Source organism: Hemiscyllium ocellatum, chromosome 16 (genome assembly GCF_020745735.1).
Source record: "Hemiscyllium ocellatum isolate sHemOce1 chromosome 16, sHemOce1.pat.X.cur, whole genome shotgun sequence".
NCBI classification, from domain to species: domain Eukaryota; kingdom Metazoa; phylum Chordata; class Chondrichthyes; order Orectolobiformes; family Hemiscylliidae; genus Hemiscyllium; species Hemiscyllium ocellatum.
Window position 1 is genome coordinate 76,339,510 of NC_083416.1, and position 17,466 is coordinate 76,356,975.

At 45.0% G+C, this 17,466-nt stretch overlaps 1 protein-coding gene and 1 non-coding gene across 2 annotated transcripts in view; one reads left to right on the forward strand and one right to left on the reverse strand.

Annotated features, from left to right (window-relative positions):
- Nucleotides 1–17,466, reverse strand: part of LOC132823489 (calcium/calmodulin-dependent protein kinase type II subunit alpha) — a 240,250-nt gene that overhangs the window by 54,283 nt on the left and 168,501 nt on the right. Inside the window, exons 7-8 of the mRNA XM_060837410.1 lie at nucleotides 5,123–5,225; nucleotides 589–672 (exon numbers count right to left, since the gene is read on the reverse strand). Coding sequence (XP_060693393.1) covers nucleotides 589–672; nucleotides 5,123–5,225 — 187 coding nt within the window. The remainder of the gene's footprint in view (nucleotides 1–588; nucleotides 673–5,122; nucleotides 5,226–17,466) is intronic.
- Nucleotides 17,199–17,305, forward strand: LOC132823564 (U6 spliceosomal RNA). The gene has a single exon (XR_009645561.1). It is a non-coding gene; the product is annotated as a U6 spliceosomal RNA (small nuclear RNA).

Sequence of the window (17,466 nt, forward strand, 5' to 3'; positions counted from 1 at the left end):
CAATTTCAAACGCATCGAGGAGAATGGGAAGAAACCATGAGATAGAGCATTAGTCATGATCATCTTGAATGGTAGAGCAGGCTTGAAAGGGCAACTCCTGCTGCTGGTTTCTATGTTTCCTGATGAAGGGCTTATGCACGAAACGCCAATTCTCCAGCTCCTCGGATGCTGCCTGACCCGCTGTGCTTTTCCAGCACCACACTCTCGACTCTGATCTCCAGCATTTGCAGCTCTCACTTTCTCCAGGCTTCTACGTTTACCTGGTGAGGAGGGAGCTGGCAGCCAGTGTGAAAAATTCAGTTGATGTGTGAGCAAGCTTGGGGAGCTCTCAGCTTCAATCACCTCACGTCCCTTGAGGAACAGCCTGTCACTCGGGAGACTCCCAGTTCTACAATAATAAAGATCTTGGTCTACACAAAGAGGGCGGTGAACTGACAAATATTTTTCTTCCTTTCACACAACAAGGAGTTGCTGTGAAAATATTTGCCAAGACTCTTCACTCCCACTGTCATACGCTTAATTTAGCTCCGTGACACCTACAAAGCTCGCACAATATTACAACCCCTGGGGACAGCATCAGCTGCTTACCGCAAGCCCACAGATCCACAGGCTTAGCGTAGGGATCCTTCCTTAATACTTCAGGCGAGAGGTAACCAGGAGTTCCAGCAAAACCTAAAAACGCAAGAGGAGAGAATGAATGGAAGAGATATTGAGACCCTCAAGCAGATTAAATTAAACGTTCATCAAATATAAATATCCAGCAGTTCTGGCTGCTCTGGGAGAGAACAGCATTAACATTTCAAATTAAATATAACTCATCTTCCATTCTGAAGAAGAGTCATTTTAAATATGCCTCGCTCCCCACAGAGCATTCGAGCAATTCTAGCAGTTTCTGTTTTTATTCCAGATTTCCAGCACTGGTGGTATTTGGTGTTTTATTAAATGAAGCAATGCTCATTTCTACACTGTCAGATGGTCTTTGGCCTTTCTAGAAATGATTGTTGCTAGTCTGCTTTGGGAGGAAGTCCTGCTCGTGCTTGTGAATGGCATTGGCTTACAGTCTAGCGACTCCTTTATTTTAAAATTCTCATCATTGTTCTCAAATCCCTCCATGGCTTCACCCCACTATTTCTGCCGTTCCCTCCAGCTCTGCAGCCTCTGAGATATTGGTGCTCCTTGAATTCTGACCCCTTTTTCACTCCCCCATCCCACTACCTTAATTGGTCCATTATTGGCAGTTGCGTCTTCAACTCTTTGGATCTTAAGCCTGGGAATTCCCTCCCTCAAAATCTCCAGCTCTCTCTGTTTCTCTTTATATAACCAATCTCTTTGGCAAGATGTGGGGGCGCTGGTGTTGGACTGGGGTGTACAAAGTTAAAAACCACACAGCACTAGGTTATAGTCCAACAGGTTTAGTTGTAAATACTAGCTTTTGGAGCTCTGCTCCCTCACACCTGATGAAGCTAGTGCTTCCAAATAAACCTGTGGGACTGTAACTGGGGTTGGGTGATTTTTAAGTTTGGCCAAGTTTTTTCTCATCTGTCCTAATATCTGTTTCGGTGGCTCAGGGTCAAACTCTCCATTAACCTTCCTGTAAAGGCACTGAGATATTTGTTTCTCCATGTGAAACGCACTGTATGAATACAAGTTGTTGTTAACAAAATAAAATTGTGACTTGAGCTCTATTAACAACTTTGAGGTGTCTCTGGATCCAGAACACACTTACCTCAGCTGCCCCTGCGAGTCTGTTTCTGTTGTGTGGTTATTACACAGCTGGTGTGAATGATTACACAGCAAAGCACCAATTTATCTGGGATCAAAAACTCATTACAGAGAATTTGCAACATAAGCCATTCAATCCAACTGGATTTTCTACTGTCTTTCTTCAGGAGCTCCTTAGAACCTATCTGTTTGACAATGTTTGGCCACCAGTCCTATTATCTCCTTATGTGGTTTCAAATTTTAATTGTTAGTGCTGCTGGGCTTTATCTGAGGACATTTAATAAGTTTAAGAGGCTTTACAGATGAAATGTGTTGCTGTAGAAGTGAAACTTAATTTTCAACTAATGTTTTAAAAAGCTGATTTACTTTTTAATAACAAAATTTTCAGTAAAAGTGACCATTCAGGTGTAGGTTTGCCATGAACATCTAACTTTTTTTCTTTTAAGGGAAGCAAGAGTAAGACTCTTTGGTCCATTGAACCCACTCTGCTATCCAACTAGATCAAGCCTCATCTCTTACCATAGGATCCATTTTCATGTACTGTCCCCCATCCCTTTTATAGTGAATAATTTCCTCGATCTCTGAACATCCTCAATGACTGAGCTTACACTGTCCTCTGAGGTAGAGAATTCCTACCCTCTAAATGAAGAAATAACTCCTCAGTTCACTCATAAATAGCCTTTCCCTTACTCAGATACTCTGTGTCCTGGATTTTGAATACTAAACCTCCCCGTAATATCACCCCCACCCCCGTCAACCAGATCAAGCATGTTTGCACCTACCCTGTATGAAATGTAACTGTTTGAGAAGATCAATCAGTCACTTTTCTAGACTCTAGAGAATACAGGCTCAGTCTCCTTAATCTCTCAACCTCACACACATGCAAAGGTAGCTACCAGATGTTGACTGTTGCCTGACCAATTGTACTCCAACAGGAGATATCAGCTTTAGTATTGTCCATAAATCCATGATTTTATCAATCTACCTTTACAAATACTGATTAACACAGGAATGTAACTTGCTCTTTGCTGTAAATGTCACTGCCAGACACAGAGAGTTTACATCTTGCTGTGCTGCTGGTGGAGGAGGATAAATATAAGCAGGTGAGAACTGAGGGCTTTCCACTGTAAGAGTGACTGAAATGAATAGATGCTTTCAAAGTGAAGTTAGAGAGGGGGAGGACCGTGCTGGTGGAGTGAGAGGAAGAGAAGTGGGGACGAGAGGCTTGTGGGAGAGTGCAGGAAAGTGGCGTTGAGATAAGAGATCAGCCATGATCATATTTAATGGCAGAGCAGGCTTGAGGGACCGAATGGCCATTCCTGTTCCTGTTCCCAAGTTCCTATCATGCCATGGGCAGTCATATGTTAGCCCAATCCAGCCCCAAACAACAGAAAAATATCTCTGAGAAATATCTCCTCACTTTAACTTGGAGTAGTAACACTGACATCTGGGGGCGGCAATGACATAGTGATATTATCACTAGACTATTAACAGTTAATGTTCTCAGTACCCGGGTTCCAATCCTGCCATGGCAGATTATGGAGAAAGTGAGGACTGCAGATGCTGGAGATCAGAGCTGACAAATGTGTTGCTGGAAAAGCGCAGCAGGTCAGGCAGCATCCAAGAGCAGGAGAATCGACGTTTTGGGCATGATCCCTTCTTCAGGAATGAGGAAAGTGTGTCCAGCAGGCTAAGATAAAAGGTAGGGAGGAGGGACTTGGGGGAAGGGCGTTGGAAATGCAATAAGTGGAAGGAGGTCAAAGTGAGGGTGATAGGCCGGAGTGGGGGGGTTCCTAAGTGGAAGATGAGGTGCTCTTCCTCCAGCCGTTGTGTTGGTATGGTCTGGCGGTGGAGGAGTCCAAGGACCTGCATGTCCTTGGTGGAGTAGGAGGGGGAGTTGAAGTGTTGAGCCACGGGGTGGTTGGGTTGGTTGGTCCGGGTGTCCCAGAGGTGTACCCTGAAACGTTCCGCAAGTAGGCGGCCTGACTCCCGAATATAGAGGAGGCCACATCGGGTGCAGCAGATGCAGTAAATGATGTGTGTGGAGGTGCAGGTGAATTTGTGGTGGATATGGAAGGATCCCTTGGGGCCTTGGAGGGAAGTAAGGGGGGAGGTGTGGGTGCAAGTTTTGCATTTCTTTACTGCATCCGCTGCACCTGATGTGGCCTCCTCTATATTGGGGAGACAGGCCGCCTACTTGCGGAACATTTCAGGGAACACCTCTGAGACACCTGGACCAACCAACACAACCACCCTGTGGCTCAACACTTCAACTCCCCCTCCTACTCCACCAAGGACATGCAGGTCCTTGGACTCCCCCATCGCCAGACCATACCAACACGACGGCTGGAGGAAGAGCACCTCATCTTCCACTTAGGAACCCTCCAACCACAAGGGATGAACCTAGATTTCTCCAGTTTCCTCATTTCCCCTCCCCCCACCTTGTCTCAGTCAAATCCCTCGAACTCAGCACCGCCTTCCTAACTGCAATCTTCTTTCTGACCTCTCCGACCCCACCCCTACTCTGGCCTATCATCACCTTGACCGCCTTCCACTTATCGCTTTTCCAACGGCCCTCCCACAAGTCCCTCCTCCCTACCTTTTATCTTAGCCCGCTAGACACACTTTCCTCATTCCTGAAGAAGGGCTCATGCCCGAAACGTCGATTCTCCTGCTCTTTGGATGCTGCCTGACCTACTGCGCTTTTCCAGCAACACATTTTTCAGCTCATGGCAGATTATGGAGTCTGAATTCAACTTGAAAACAAATCTCTAGAATTAGGAGTCTCATGATGACCATGATTGCCAATTGTTGGGAAAACTTCATCTGGTTCACTAATGTCCTTCAGGGATGGAAACTGCCATCCTTACCTGGTTTGGCCTATATGTGACTCCAGACCCACCAAGAGGTGGTTAACTCTTCATTGCCCTCTGTGCAGTTAGGGATAAGCAATAAATGCTGGTCTTGTGGAATTGTGGGAAACAGTTAAGATTGCCTGATGGGAAAATTGGCCAACTCCCAGGAGTTTCCCACAATTCCACAGCCTAGCCAGAGATGCCCACATCCTGCGAATGAATAAAAAAAAGGTCCTGTCGGGCTGAATAGCCTGTGTTACATAGAATATACCCCATTTTTGACAGGCATTAAGGATAAAAGGGTGAAAAAGTTTGCAGGGACCTTTAGTAACTTCACAGTTGAAGAAAACCCTATTCCGCCTCCAACTCCTTGTATCTCCCCCAAAATGGAGGTGAAAATGTCTTTGTTCACCCACGGCCCTGGAAATAGGCAGGGGGTTCACAACAGCTGGAGCTCTGGATTACTGGGTGTCTCTGGCAGAATGGAAATTTCATTTGGTTCCATTATGATACACTTGGGGCAGACATTTGGCTTTGATACTCACCAAACCAGGCTTGTTGGTCCCCTTCAACTTCTATAGCCAAACCGAAGTCCGCAAGTTTCACAGCAGCTCCTTTAGACTTGGAAGCAAGCAGCAGGTTTTCAGGCTGAGGTCAGGGAATAGAGTGACAAGAGCGACAATGAAACATGGAAAGAACAAGAGAGAGAGAGAGACTTAATTCATGAGGTGCACCTTTTTCCACTCATACCCCAGGTTCATTCAAGTCAACTTGCAACGATGAATGCTTGCTCCCTGAAACTAACCCATCTCAAGTGCAAACTCCTCGAGCTTAATCAAATTCCCTCTTAATTCTTTCCTCATTATCTTACCCTCATTGATGTTTGACGTAGATCAGGTTGTGTTCAAGCCCCACACTGAAGACTCAAAGCCCAGAATCCAGGTTGACCTCCCACTCTGTGTTGCTGGAGTGGGCACCGTCAGCGTACTATCCTGCTGTCTCAAGACCTCACCTGCCCTCATGGATGGGCCTAAAACAAATCCTACATCATTGTCTTTTACCCCATTGCTGTTTGGGGGAGCTTGCTGTGCAGATATTGGCTGCTCCTTTTTAAAAATTTATTTTTTTCTTGCGACATGGATGTAACTGGCTAGGACATAAAACATAGAAGCAGAATCAGGCTATTCGGCCCTTTGAGTTTGCTCTGTCTTTCAATCATGACTGATATGGCTGAAGGGTCATCTTTTTACTTTGAGGCTGTCCCCATTGGGTCCTAGTCTCTGCAATTATTGGAAGCATCTTCTCCATATCCACTCTGTCCAGGCCTCTCAATATTCTGGGAGTTTCAATCAGATACTCTCCCCATCCTTCTAAACTCATCAAGTACGGACCCAGAGTCCTCAAATGCTCCTCATATGATGTGCCCTTCATCACCAGGATCATTCCTGTCAAACTCCTCTGGACCTGCCCCAAAGCCAGCACATCCTTCCTCAGATAGGGAGCCCACAAATGCTCACAATATTCCAAATGTGGTCTGACCAGAGCCCTATACACCCTCAGCCCTGCATTTGTTGCACCTCCTGAATTATCCGTATGAAGATAGTGGTGAGTCACATTCTTGAAGATAATTGAATGGCTTGCGAGGCTATTTCAGAACCCGTTAAGTGTCAATCACGCTGCTGTGGGATGGGAGGCCAGCCCTGTATATTACAACAATGACCACATTTGAAAGGTACTCTACCGGCCGAGCTTTGAGACACCATGAGCTCATGAATGGTGCTACATAAATGCAGGCTTTTGTTCTTTGCTTGTGTATATTGACAGGACAGACCTGAGCCTGATGATAGCACTTGGCACAGAATCTAGACCTGGGATTCCAAACACTCAACACAGCCTCCCAGGGGGAATCACAGATGTTGCTTGAATTCCCTTGATATAGTTGTCTTCCAAAGGAACACAAGGCACTCAATTTCTAACCACAATGTACAAAAACGATTCACACACATAACCTGCTAAAAAAAAGTTCCTGCTAATATTGTATCACCTCTCAGTGTGTTTTATTCCCTTCAGAGCCCTGTCCCTCCTTTTCTCCACAATATCCTCCAACCGGACAACTCCAATTCTCTTGAGACCCTGAGCTCTACCCATCTCTCCTTAAACCCTCTCCACCTCTCTCTCTGATCCAGCCTTTAGTCACCTGCCCCAATATCTCGATAGGTACCTTGGTTGCAAAATTGCTGTTCGATGCAAGCTTAAGCAAAGCGCCTGGGGATGTTTCACCAGGTCAAAGGCCCTACGCAAACGTTAGTGTTTGCAATAATTGAACAATTGGGGTGAAAAATACAGGAGGGGACACCAACAACTGACAGGCGGCAGTGAAATTAACAAGTCTGTCGCTTACAACGTGAGATTTCCAGTCTGTGGGCCTGTCACATTCTGCATTCAGTGTAAGTGCACAGAGTGCAATCATCAGATTATCAACCAACCAGGAGCAGACCATCTCGCACTCAGCTATGATTTGGAATTCAATTAACATCGCTGACACACGCTGTCTGCATAATCCTTCCTTCCTCTCTCAGAAACGTACAAATTACTTTGCATCTGTGCCCTTATCAACATGATACAAGGGCTGAAGAGTTTTGCACATTTCTCTGCAGTTGTCCATAATGATTACATCAAACCTGCTGCAATCCAGCTCCTGTTCAAAATAACTGCTTTAAAAGGATAGATTAGTGTCAATGGAGCCCAGCTAGAAGATCAAGACACAGCTAAATAGAAGCTGACTGCTCTGACAAACTACACCGATGGTACATTGTGTCTCCTTTTAAATCACTTGTCAAACCATACTCATCATGACAGTATAGCAGCAGACCATTCGGTCCCTCAAACCTGTCCCATCATTCCAATAGGTCATAGCTGAAGTGTACAGAGTAGAATCACAGTTCAAAGATGTGTAGGTTAGGTGGGTTAGCCATGGGAAATGTGAAGTAACAGGGACAGGATGTTTGGAGGTGGGGGTGGGATTGTGTGGTCTAGGTGGGATGCTCTTCAGAAGGTCGGTGGGCCGAATGGCCTCTTTCAGCACTATAGGGATACTATGATTCTATGATTTATAACTTCTAAAGCACAGAAGAAAGCCATTTGGTCCACTGAGCTATTTCTGCTTCTCTCCAAGTGACGTCCAATTCCCCACCCTTTCATAAGAACATAATAATTAAGAGCAGGAGTAGGCCATTCAGCCCCTCATATTTGGTCTACCATTTAATACAATCATGGCTGATCTCAACTCAATGTCACTTAACATCCTTGTCCTTCAATCCATTACTAACTTCCCTATGGCTGTACACATTTTTCCCTTAAAAATGAAAGCCTCAGTTGAATTCCACCATGCTCTTTCTTAGGCAGGGTATTCTAAGTTGTAACCACTTGCTGTGTTAAAAAAAAAGCTTCCTTCTCATGGTTTTTGTTTGCCAGTCACTGTAAATTAGTGTGCTGTGGCTCTCAATCCTCCAACCAATGGGAACCGTTCCTCTCCATCTACTGTACACAGGCACCTTGGATCTCGATGTATAAGCAATCCCTCCCATTGATCAGCATGTTGCATGAGATTATTGGCATTCTTGCTCATCATGAGGTCGGTCTGCTACCTTTTGCAGGGTAGGGATTGATAGGGTCGAGGTAAACCACGTGCTGGTCTAACAAGAAGAGTCACTCGCTCGGAAGAGGGCATAGTACTGCTTGTTAGCACCAATAAAACTACACAGGCGTAAACGATTTTGATACAAAGATAATGAGGTGGTCATGGAAGGTAGGATTTATGATCCTTCAGAATCCTAAGCTGTTCTCCCACTAATTCCAGATAACATCTTGTGGGTGGAGCTTTTCAGTATTAACAGACCCATACACACTTATTTAAGAGATATGAATACTTATCTCAACCCTTCTCTCAATGTTTGACTCAAAGGAAACCGTCTCTGATCTATGAAATCCCTCATCTCTGACACTACTCTTGTAAATCTTTCCTGCACTCTCTTTAAATCCTTCCTACAATGTTTCATTTTCCCACAAAATAGGCACAATTCTCCAGCTGAGGATAAACCAAAACTTCATAAAGGTTCACTATAACGTAATGCTTTTGAACTCTTATTTATAAAGTACAGGATTGCAAATACAATACTCACCAATTTCTCATCCTGCCCTGCTACCTTCAATGAACTGCGCATATATATCCCCAGATCCTTCTGTTCCTACACTCTGCTCAGAATTACACCCTCTATTTTTGATTGTCTATCCTTCTGACAAGCATATATAATTTCACACCTTTCTGTTAAACATCATCTGTCACATGTCTGCCCATTTCATGAACTCATGTCCTCTTGAAGTTTATTACCATCTATCACGCAACAATTCCAAGTTTTGCACCGTTTGCAAGTTTTCAAATTCATGCCTTGCACACCAAGTTCAAGGCATGTCGATGTTTGTCCCTTTACTGAACTAGAGTATTGCTGAAAAGACTTCTTTCATCATACACGCTTCAGGTCAATTATTGAGTCATGGAGTCATTGAGATGCACAGCACAAATACAGATGCTTCAGTCCAACTCATCCATGCCGACTAGATATCCTAAAATAATCCAGTCCCACTTGCCAGCATTTGGCCCATATCCCTCAAAACCTTTCCTATTCATTTTTTAAATGCTGTAAATGTACCAGCCTCCACCACTTCTGACAGCTCATTCCATATGCGTACCACCCTCTGCGTGAAAACATTGCCCCTTAGGTCGCTTTTATATCTTTCCCCTTTCACCCTAAACCTATACCCTCTAGTTCTGGACTCCCCGACCCCAGGGAAAAGACTTTGTCTATTTATCCTATCCATGCCCCTCATGATTTTATAAACTCCTCAGCCTCCAACATTCCAGGGAAAACAGCCCCACCATCTCCCTATAGCTCAAGCCCTCCAACCCTGGCAACATCTACAGGATTAGATTCGATTACTTTCTACAGGATTAGATTAGATTACTTACAGTGTGGAAACAGGCCCTTCAGCCTAACAAATCCACACCGACCCGCCAAAGCGCAACCCACCCATTCCCCTTCATTTACCCCTTTACCTAACACTACGGGCAATTTAGCATGGCCAATTCACCTGACCCGCACATCTTTGGACTGTGGGAGGAAACCGGAGCACCCGGAGGAAACCCACGCAGACACGGGGAGAACGTGCAAACTCCACACAGTCAGTCGCCTGATTCAGGAATTGAACCCGGGTCTCTGGCGCTATGAGCCACCGTGCCACCCACTAATCTTCACAAGAATTAATACATAAAGAAAAAAATAACATTTATTCTGTATGAAATAAAAGTGCTGATTGGTTGGCAATTGGGCTCTGATTGATAGGAACGTTCCATGGACAATGCACCAGTTAATGACAGTTAACTGCCAAGAATTTTTCAAATTTTAAACAAAATAGGTTGACTCTGATTAAGGTATTGCCTAAGAAATGAGGCAGAGATGACTGGCACCTATGATGCTTAGCTGAAACAAACACGGTGTATGTACGTTTCTGTTTGCAGTGACCAGAGCTGTGTGTATTGGTGCATTGACAACCTCCTGATGAAGAGGCAGCACCTCAAAAGCTAGTGTTTCCAAATAAATGTGTGGGACAGTAACGGGGTGTTGTGTGATTTTTAATGTTGTGGTGATGTATGCAGCTCTCAATACATGAAAGTGCAACACACTGTCATAATTAAGAATAAGGGTGAGGTCAGGGAGAGGTCTGAAAGTAAAGGCGAGAATTTTAAAATCAAGATGTGGCTCGACTAGTGCCCATTTTGTACACAGGCCTGGTGAAAAAGCAGGAGATTGGCCGTCGGTAATGAGCGTTGGAGGCTGAGGGCTGACCTTATAGAGGTTTACAAAATTATGAGGGGCATGGTTAGGATAAATAGACAAAGTCTTTTCCCTGGGGTCAGGGAGTCCAAAACTAGAGGGCATAGGTTTAGGGTGAGAGGGGAAAGATATAAAAGAGACCTAAGGGGCTATTTTTTCACGCAAAAGGTGGTACGTGTGTGGAATGAGCTGCCAGAGGATGTGGTGGAGGCTGGTACAATTGCAACATTTAAGAGGCATTTGGATGGGTATATGAATAGGAAGGGTTTGGAGGGATATGGGCCGGGTTCTGGCAGGTGGGATGAGATTGGATTGGGATATCTGGTTGGCATGGACAGGTTGGACCGAAGGATCTGTTTCCATGCTGTACATCTCTATGACTATGCATATGCTGATCTGAAGGGCTGGTGCAACAATGATGATGTCTTTCTGCACCACTGCTGCGATTGTAGGTCAGTGAGCACAGGGGAGGTGGAGAACAGGACCTGACATGAGTCACAACAGTGGCAGCAAAGTTTGGATGCCGCCAAGTTGACCGAGGGCGGAGCAGTGAAAGAGCAGCAGGGAGTGTGTAGGGTCAGGTTGAGAGGTCACGACATAATGCATGAGGGTTCCAGCAGCAGATGAGCTGAAACAGGGTGAAATTAGCTGCGGGTAAAAAGGTGGTTAGTGATGGCACAAACAGGAGGTTGGAAATTCATCTCAGGAACAAATGTAACCCCAAGGTTACAGACAGTTTAATCACAGACTGTTGTCTACGACAGAGCCAGAACCCAGAACAAAGGAAGGGTGTTTCAAGCAGAGACTTAAATCTCAATACTTAAATCAGAGAAAATGTTTGCTCTTCCAGAAACCTCTAATAGCAAAGGATTCAAATGCAGGGATAAGGTAGGAGGGTGAGTATGGGTGGGATGCACTGCATAGAGTCAGTGTGGACTTGTTGGGGCAAATGGCCTGTTTCCACACTGTAGGTATTCTATGATTCGATGACACCATGCCCTACCCTCTGGAACATCATGATCCTTCAAATCCTGGTCTTTTCCAAATTCCCAAGTTTCAGCGCTCCACCATTGGTGGCTCGGCCTGTAGCTGCTGGAGCCTTCAGATTTCACTCCCGAAAGCTTTCTGCCTTTCTCTCCACCTGTACCAGACTTCTTACAAACAGGTGAAGCAGTGACTTGCCTGTACTTCACTCAACCTGGCCCACTGTGAACCTACTCACACTCCTGCACATCGGGGAGGAGAACGGCAGACTGGGTGGCCGCTTTGCAGAACCCTTACGCTCTGTCCGTAACAGTGATCCAGAGATTCCTGTTGCCAGTTGCTGTAACAGACACCACCTTGCTCACGCGGCAAGGTCTCTGCCGTGGATCTGCTGCAGTGCTCCAGCAAGTCTCAACACAAACTGGAACAACAACATCTCAAATTCCATTTTGGGGACCTTACAGCTTTCAGGACTCGACATCGAGTTTAATCACTTTATAGCATAAACACCTCCTCCTGTGTCCATTACCCACCCCAATACTCCAGGTCCTGTGACTGCTGGGCTGTTTCCAACACAGCCGACTTACTTTCAACTACTCATGGCCCCCATTAGCACCTATCTCGCTTCTCTTCTGCCCTGGTCTATTATCAACAATCCTTATGTCTGCCCACCATTTTTATCTCCCTCTCTGGGCTTCCTCTCCATTCACTCTCCCCTCACTTCACTTGATACTCCAACTTTGCCGTCAGCACAAATACAAACTTATCCGTGTTTCTATCAGTTCTGAAGAAGGGTCACTGGACCCAAAACATTTTCTCTCTCCACAGATTCTGCCAGACCTGCTGAGTTTCTCCAGAGTTTTTATTTGTTTCTTAGAGCCTGCGTCTTTGACCAACATTGGTCTTGGTGCAAGAGAAAAACGTGCTGGGGATCCTCAGTCAGTCATGCCTAGTCTCTCCTAAATGGATCTGTAATAAAAATGATTCGATGGTCACTCCTGTGAAGTTCCATGGGGCAATCCAATGTCTTAAGGGTTCTACATCAATGCAAGTTATGGTTGTTGTTAACGCGGGAAAAACTAGTCATCCAAGTCAAGGAAGGAGAGATGTTGAGGGATTGTAATTTTAAATGTGAGTACTGCTGTGTTTGTTCAGATTGAGAGTGGGAGTATGCAGATTAGATTAGAATGTCATATGGCCACCCTCCCCCATACACAACAGCTCGCCAAAGATCTGGAAGCTAATTAACCCAGAGCACAGAGTAAATGTGGGCTGGTAATTGAAAGTTTCCAGTGTATTTCCACAAAAATTAACCATTAAAATTCCACTTTGTTTTCAGCTGCTGGTGGGAACTTCAACTCCAAAGGAGCAGCAGGAGGCCATTCTGCCTCTTCAGGTTTTTGCGTCACTCCCTTAGATAAGATTCCCTACAGTACAGGAAAAAGGCCCTTCGGCCCAACAAGTCCACACCGACCCTCCAAGGAGTAACCCACCCAGACCCATACACCCCTGATTAATGCACCTAACACTATGGGCAATTTAGCATGGCACATCTTTGGATTGTGGGAGGAAACCCACGCAGACACGGGGAGAATGTGTAAACTCCACACAGACAGTTGCCCAAGGCGGGAATCGAACTTGGGTCCCTGGTGCTGGGAGGCAGCAATGCTAACCACTGAGCCACCGTGCCACCCACAATTTTAAATCATGGCTAATCTGTCACTTAATGCCATCATTCCGTCTTGGTTTAGTAATCCTTTATGCCCCTTGCCCAGTGAAAATCTGACAACCTTTAGTGTAAGAAATGTGAAAGTGGACCCCAGCCTCAAAACGGGGGAGGATCAGGGATGTAGGAGCTGTGTGGTATTATCGCTGGCCTATTCACCAAGAGACCCAGATAATGTGCTGGGGGCCTAGGCGTGAATCCTACCACAGCTATTTATTAAAAAGTCTGGAACTAAGAGTCAAATGATGACCATGAATCCATTGTTGTTTGCCAGAAAAACCCATCTGGTTCATTCATGTCCTATAGGGAAGGAAACTGCCACCCTCACCTGGTCTGACCTACATGTGACTCCAGACCCACAGCAATGTGGTTGACCCTTAACTACTCGCTGGACAATGAGGGATGGGCAATAAATGTTGGCCCAGCCAGTAATGCCCACATCTCATGAACAAATAATAAAAAAAACAGGAAAATTGACATTTTGGGCAAAAGCCCTTCATCAGGAACATTCGAAACATCGATGCTCCTGCTCCTCGGATGCTGCCTGACCTGCTGAGCTTTTCCAGCACCATACTCTTGACTCTACTCTGCATCTGCAGTCCTCACTTTCGCCTAGTGAAAAAAAGGTTGTTCATAGAATCAATACAGTGTGGAAACAGATTATTTGGCCCAACAATGCCATACCAACCCTCTGAAGAGTAACCCACTCAGACTCATTCCCCTACCTTATTTCTCTACATTTCCACTGACTAATGCATCTAACCTACTCATCCCTGAACACTATGGGCAATTTAGCATGGCCAATTCACCTAACCTGAACATCTTTGGACTGTGAGAGGAAACTGGTGCACCCGGAGGAAACCCAGACAGACACAGGGAGAATGTGCAAACTCCACATTGACAGTTGCCCGAGGCTGGAATCAAAACTGGGTCCCTGGTGCTGTGAGGCAGCAGAGCTAACCATTGAGTCACCGTGTTGGGAGTGAGAGGGACAGATTTCAACTCTGCTCTGTACATTCGGTAAAGAGCAGTAGGTTGATGGGGGTATGCTTGTGATGAATGGGGAGGGGATTGGTGAAGGAAGGTGTCGTGGGTGTACAAATGTGTGCTTCAGGCAGGTTTACAACTAAGAGGATGTGATAGCCACTCATCTCTTGTTTTGAGTTGCTTCTTAAGATCTTTGACTCCTTTGTGCCTCATCATTGAATGTTGCTTCCTAACTCTCCCGCACAGAGTCAGAGGGATTTGAAAACAAGGGTAGGGATTTTAAAATTGAAGTGTTACTTAACGGAAAACCAAGCTCAAGGGTGACTGGTGAATGGGACATAATGAAAGTTAAGGCATCGGCAGAGTTTTGGACACGTAGCTGCTGGAGAGCAGATAGTGAGAGACAGTTAATGCGAGAGTTTTTCAATTAGTTCCACTCCCACAATTTACCCAATTCCCCTTTGAGAGGTACTACCTGCTGCCATCACCATTTTGAGAGCCCACTTTCTCACAAAGCTCTCCTCATAAAAACATAAGGGCGAGGAACAGCAAGAGGCCATTCAGCCCCTCAAGCCTGCTCCATCATTTAATATGATCACAGCTGATCTCACCTGGGCCACAACTCCATTCTCCTGCCTGATCCGTATGACCCTTCAATTTATTACAAATTAAAAATCTGTTTCCTCCTTAAATTATGTCGCAGTGTCCATCACATTCTGGGATAATGAATCTCACAGATTGAGAGATATAATTCCTCCTTTTTCTGTTCATTTATGGGATGTAGATGTCACTGGCTTGGCCAGCATTTATTGCCCATCCCTGACTACCGAGGGTCAATTACATTGCAATGGGTTTGGAGTCACATGGAGGCCAGACCAGGTAAGGCTGGCAGTTTCATTCCCTAAAGGACATTATTGATTCAGATGGCTTTTACCATCAACTGGCGATGGATTCATGGTCATCATTAGACTCTAAATTCTTGATTTTTATTCATTTCATTTTCCACTGTCTGCCTTGGAACCTGCGACCCCAAAACATTACCTGAGTTTCGAGATTGACAGTATGGTAATAACACAACCACACCACCGCCTCCCCTATCATTTTTAAATATGTTAGCCCTTAATCTAAAACTGTAACCTTTCATTGCAAATTGCCCCCCATGAGGAGATGCTCCCCCCAGTATCTATTTTGTCACTCCCCCTTAGCATCTTATATACAGTATCTCAATTAAACAGAGTCATGCAGCACAGAAACAGACCCTTCGGATCAACCAGTCCACATAGACCACGTTTCCAAACTAAACTGTGACCACCTGTCTGCTCCTGGCCCATTTCCATCCAAATAGTTCCCATTCACGAACTTATCCAAATGTCTTATAAATGTTGTAACTGTATTTGCATCCACCATTCCACACATGAATCACTCTCTGTATTGCCCCTCATGATCTTTTTAAATCTTTCTCCTCTCACCTGAGAAATATGCCCTTTAGTTCTGGATGCCCCTCAGGCAAAGATCTTTGTTAATCACCTTATCTAGTCTCCTCATGATTTTAGGAACCTCTAAAATGTCATCTCTCAATCTCCTAGGTTTCAGTGAAAGAAGTCCCAACCCATATCCTCTCATTCTTCTACACTCTAGCGAGTGAAGCCTTAAACTGCTCAATGCTTTTCTTTCAGCTTCTTTGTGGACTTTGCTAAATCTACATCATCTAGTTACTGACAAACAACTCTCTCCCTCTCAGTACATCCTCACCACACTCTCCATACACCTCACCCACACCCTTCAACCATTGAGAACACACTTGTCTTGTTTATGCTATCAAAAGCCATCATGATTTTGAACACCTCTATTAAATATCCTCTTAACTTTTTCTGAAGAACTATTGTAATTACAAAAATGTAATTGGATTGAAGCTGTTGGTTGAGTGATGAATAATGTCCCCAGAACCTGGGAAAGAACTGCCCTCTCCATTTTTTTTTAGTGCTTTTGGATAGAGTCAGAGATGTACACCCTTCAGTCCAACTCATCCACACTGACCTGATATCCTAAATTAACCTAGTCTCATTTTCCAGCACTTGGCCCATGTATCTCAAAACCCATCCTATACATACATCCATCCAGATGCTTTTTAAATGTTGTAATTATACCAGCCACCACCACTTCCTCTAGCTGTTCATTTCATACATGCACCACCTTCTGCATTCTTAAACAATCATGTAGTGGAGTGAGAATTGACATTGAAAAGAATCTCAGTATCTCCACATAGCTGACTTCCCTCATCTTTGATATTACTGTTATTAAATACATAGCACTCTGACAGGGCTGGACAGACTAGGTACGAGGATGATGCTCCCTCTGATCATGAGGTGAGAGTGTGGGAGTTCTCAAGAACAAAGGATGATGGTGTCAGGGTGTGGGCTAGGCCTGAGGAGAAATTGCTTCATTCAGAGGGTGGTGAAATTACTGAATTCTCTACCACAGCAGGCAGTACAAGTTGAGTTAATTCAGGCTACAGTTTGATATTGATCAGCTGGTAAATTGGGCAGATGGAATTTAATCCCAATAAGTATGAAGTGATGCATTTTGGGAGGCCTAATAAAAGAATAATATACACAATGAATGGTAGGTCCCTTGGGTGTACTGAAAAACAAAGAGATCTTGGTGCACAAGTCCAAAGATCCCTGAAGGTATCAGGTTGATAGGTTGGAGAAGGCGGCTTATGGGATCTTGCCTTCATTAGCTGGGGCACAAAACATAGGAACAAGGAAGTCTTGTTACAACTTTATAAAACATCAGTTAGGCCACAGATGAAATAGCGCATGCGGTTCTGGTCACCACATTATTGGAGGATGTGATCGCATTGGAGAAGTTGCCGAGAAGATTCACCCTTGTCCTCACTGAGCATCCCACCAGTATCCACATCCTGAAGATCGATACCTGTCATTTCTGCCACCTCGAACAGAATGTCACCACCAGACACATATCCCCCTCCCCTCACTGTCAGCCTTCCACAGGAACATAGTGGTCCACATAGTGCTTGCTTCGGCAGCACATATACGAAAATTGGAACAATACAGAGAAGATTAGCATGGCCCCTGCACAAGGATGACATGCAAATTTGTGACGCTTTCCATATTTTTAGGCTTCACGGTAGCTCAGTGGTTAGCACAGCTGCCTCACAGTACCAGGATCCCAGGTTCAATTCCAGCCTCGAGTAACTGTCTGTGTGGAATTTGCACATTCTCCCCACGTCTGCGTCGGTTTCCTCTGGGTGCTCTGGTTTCTGCCCAGAGTCCAAAGA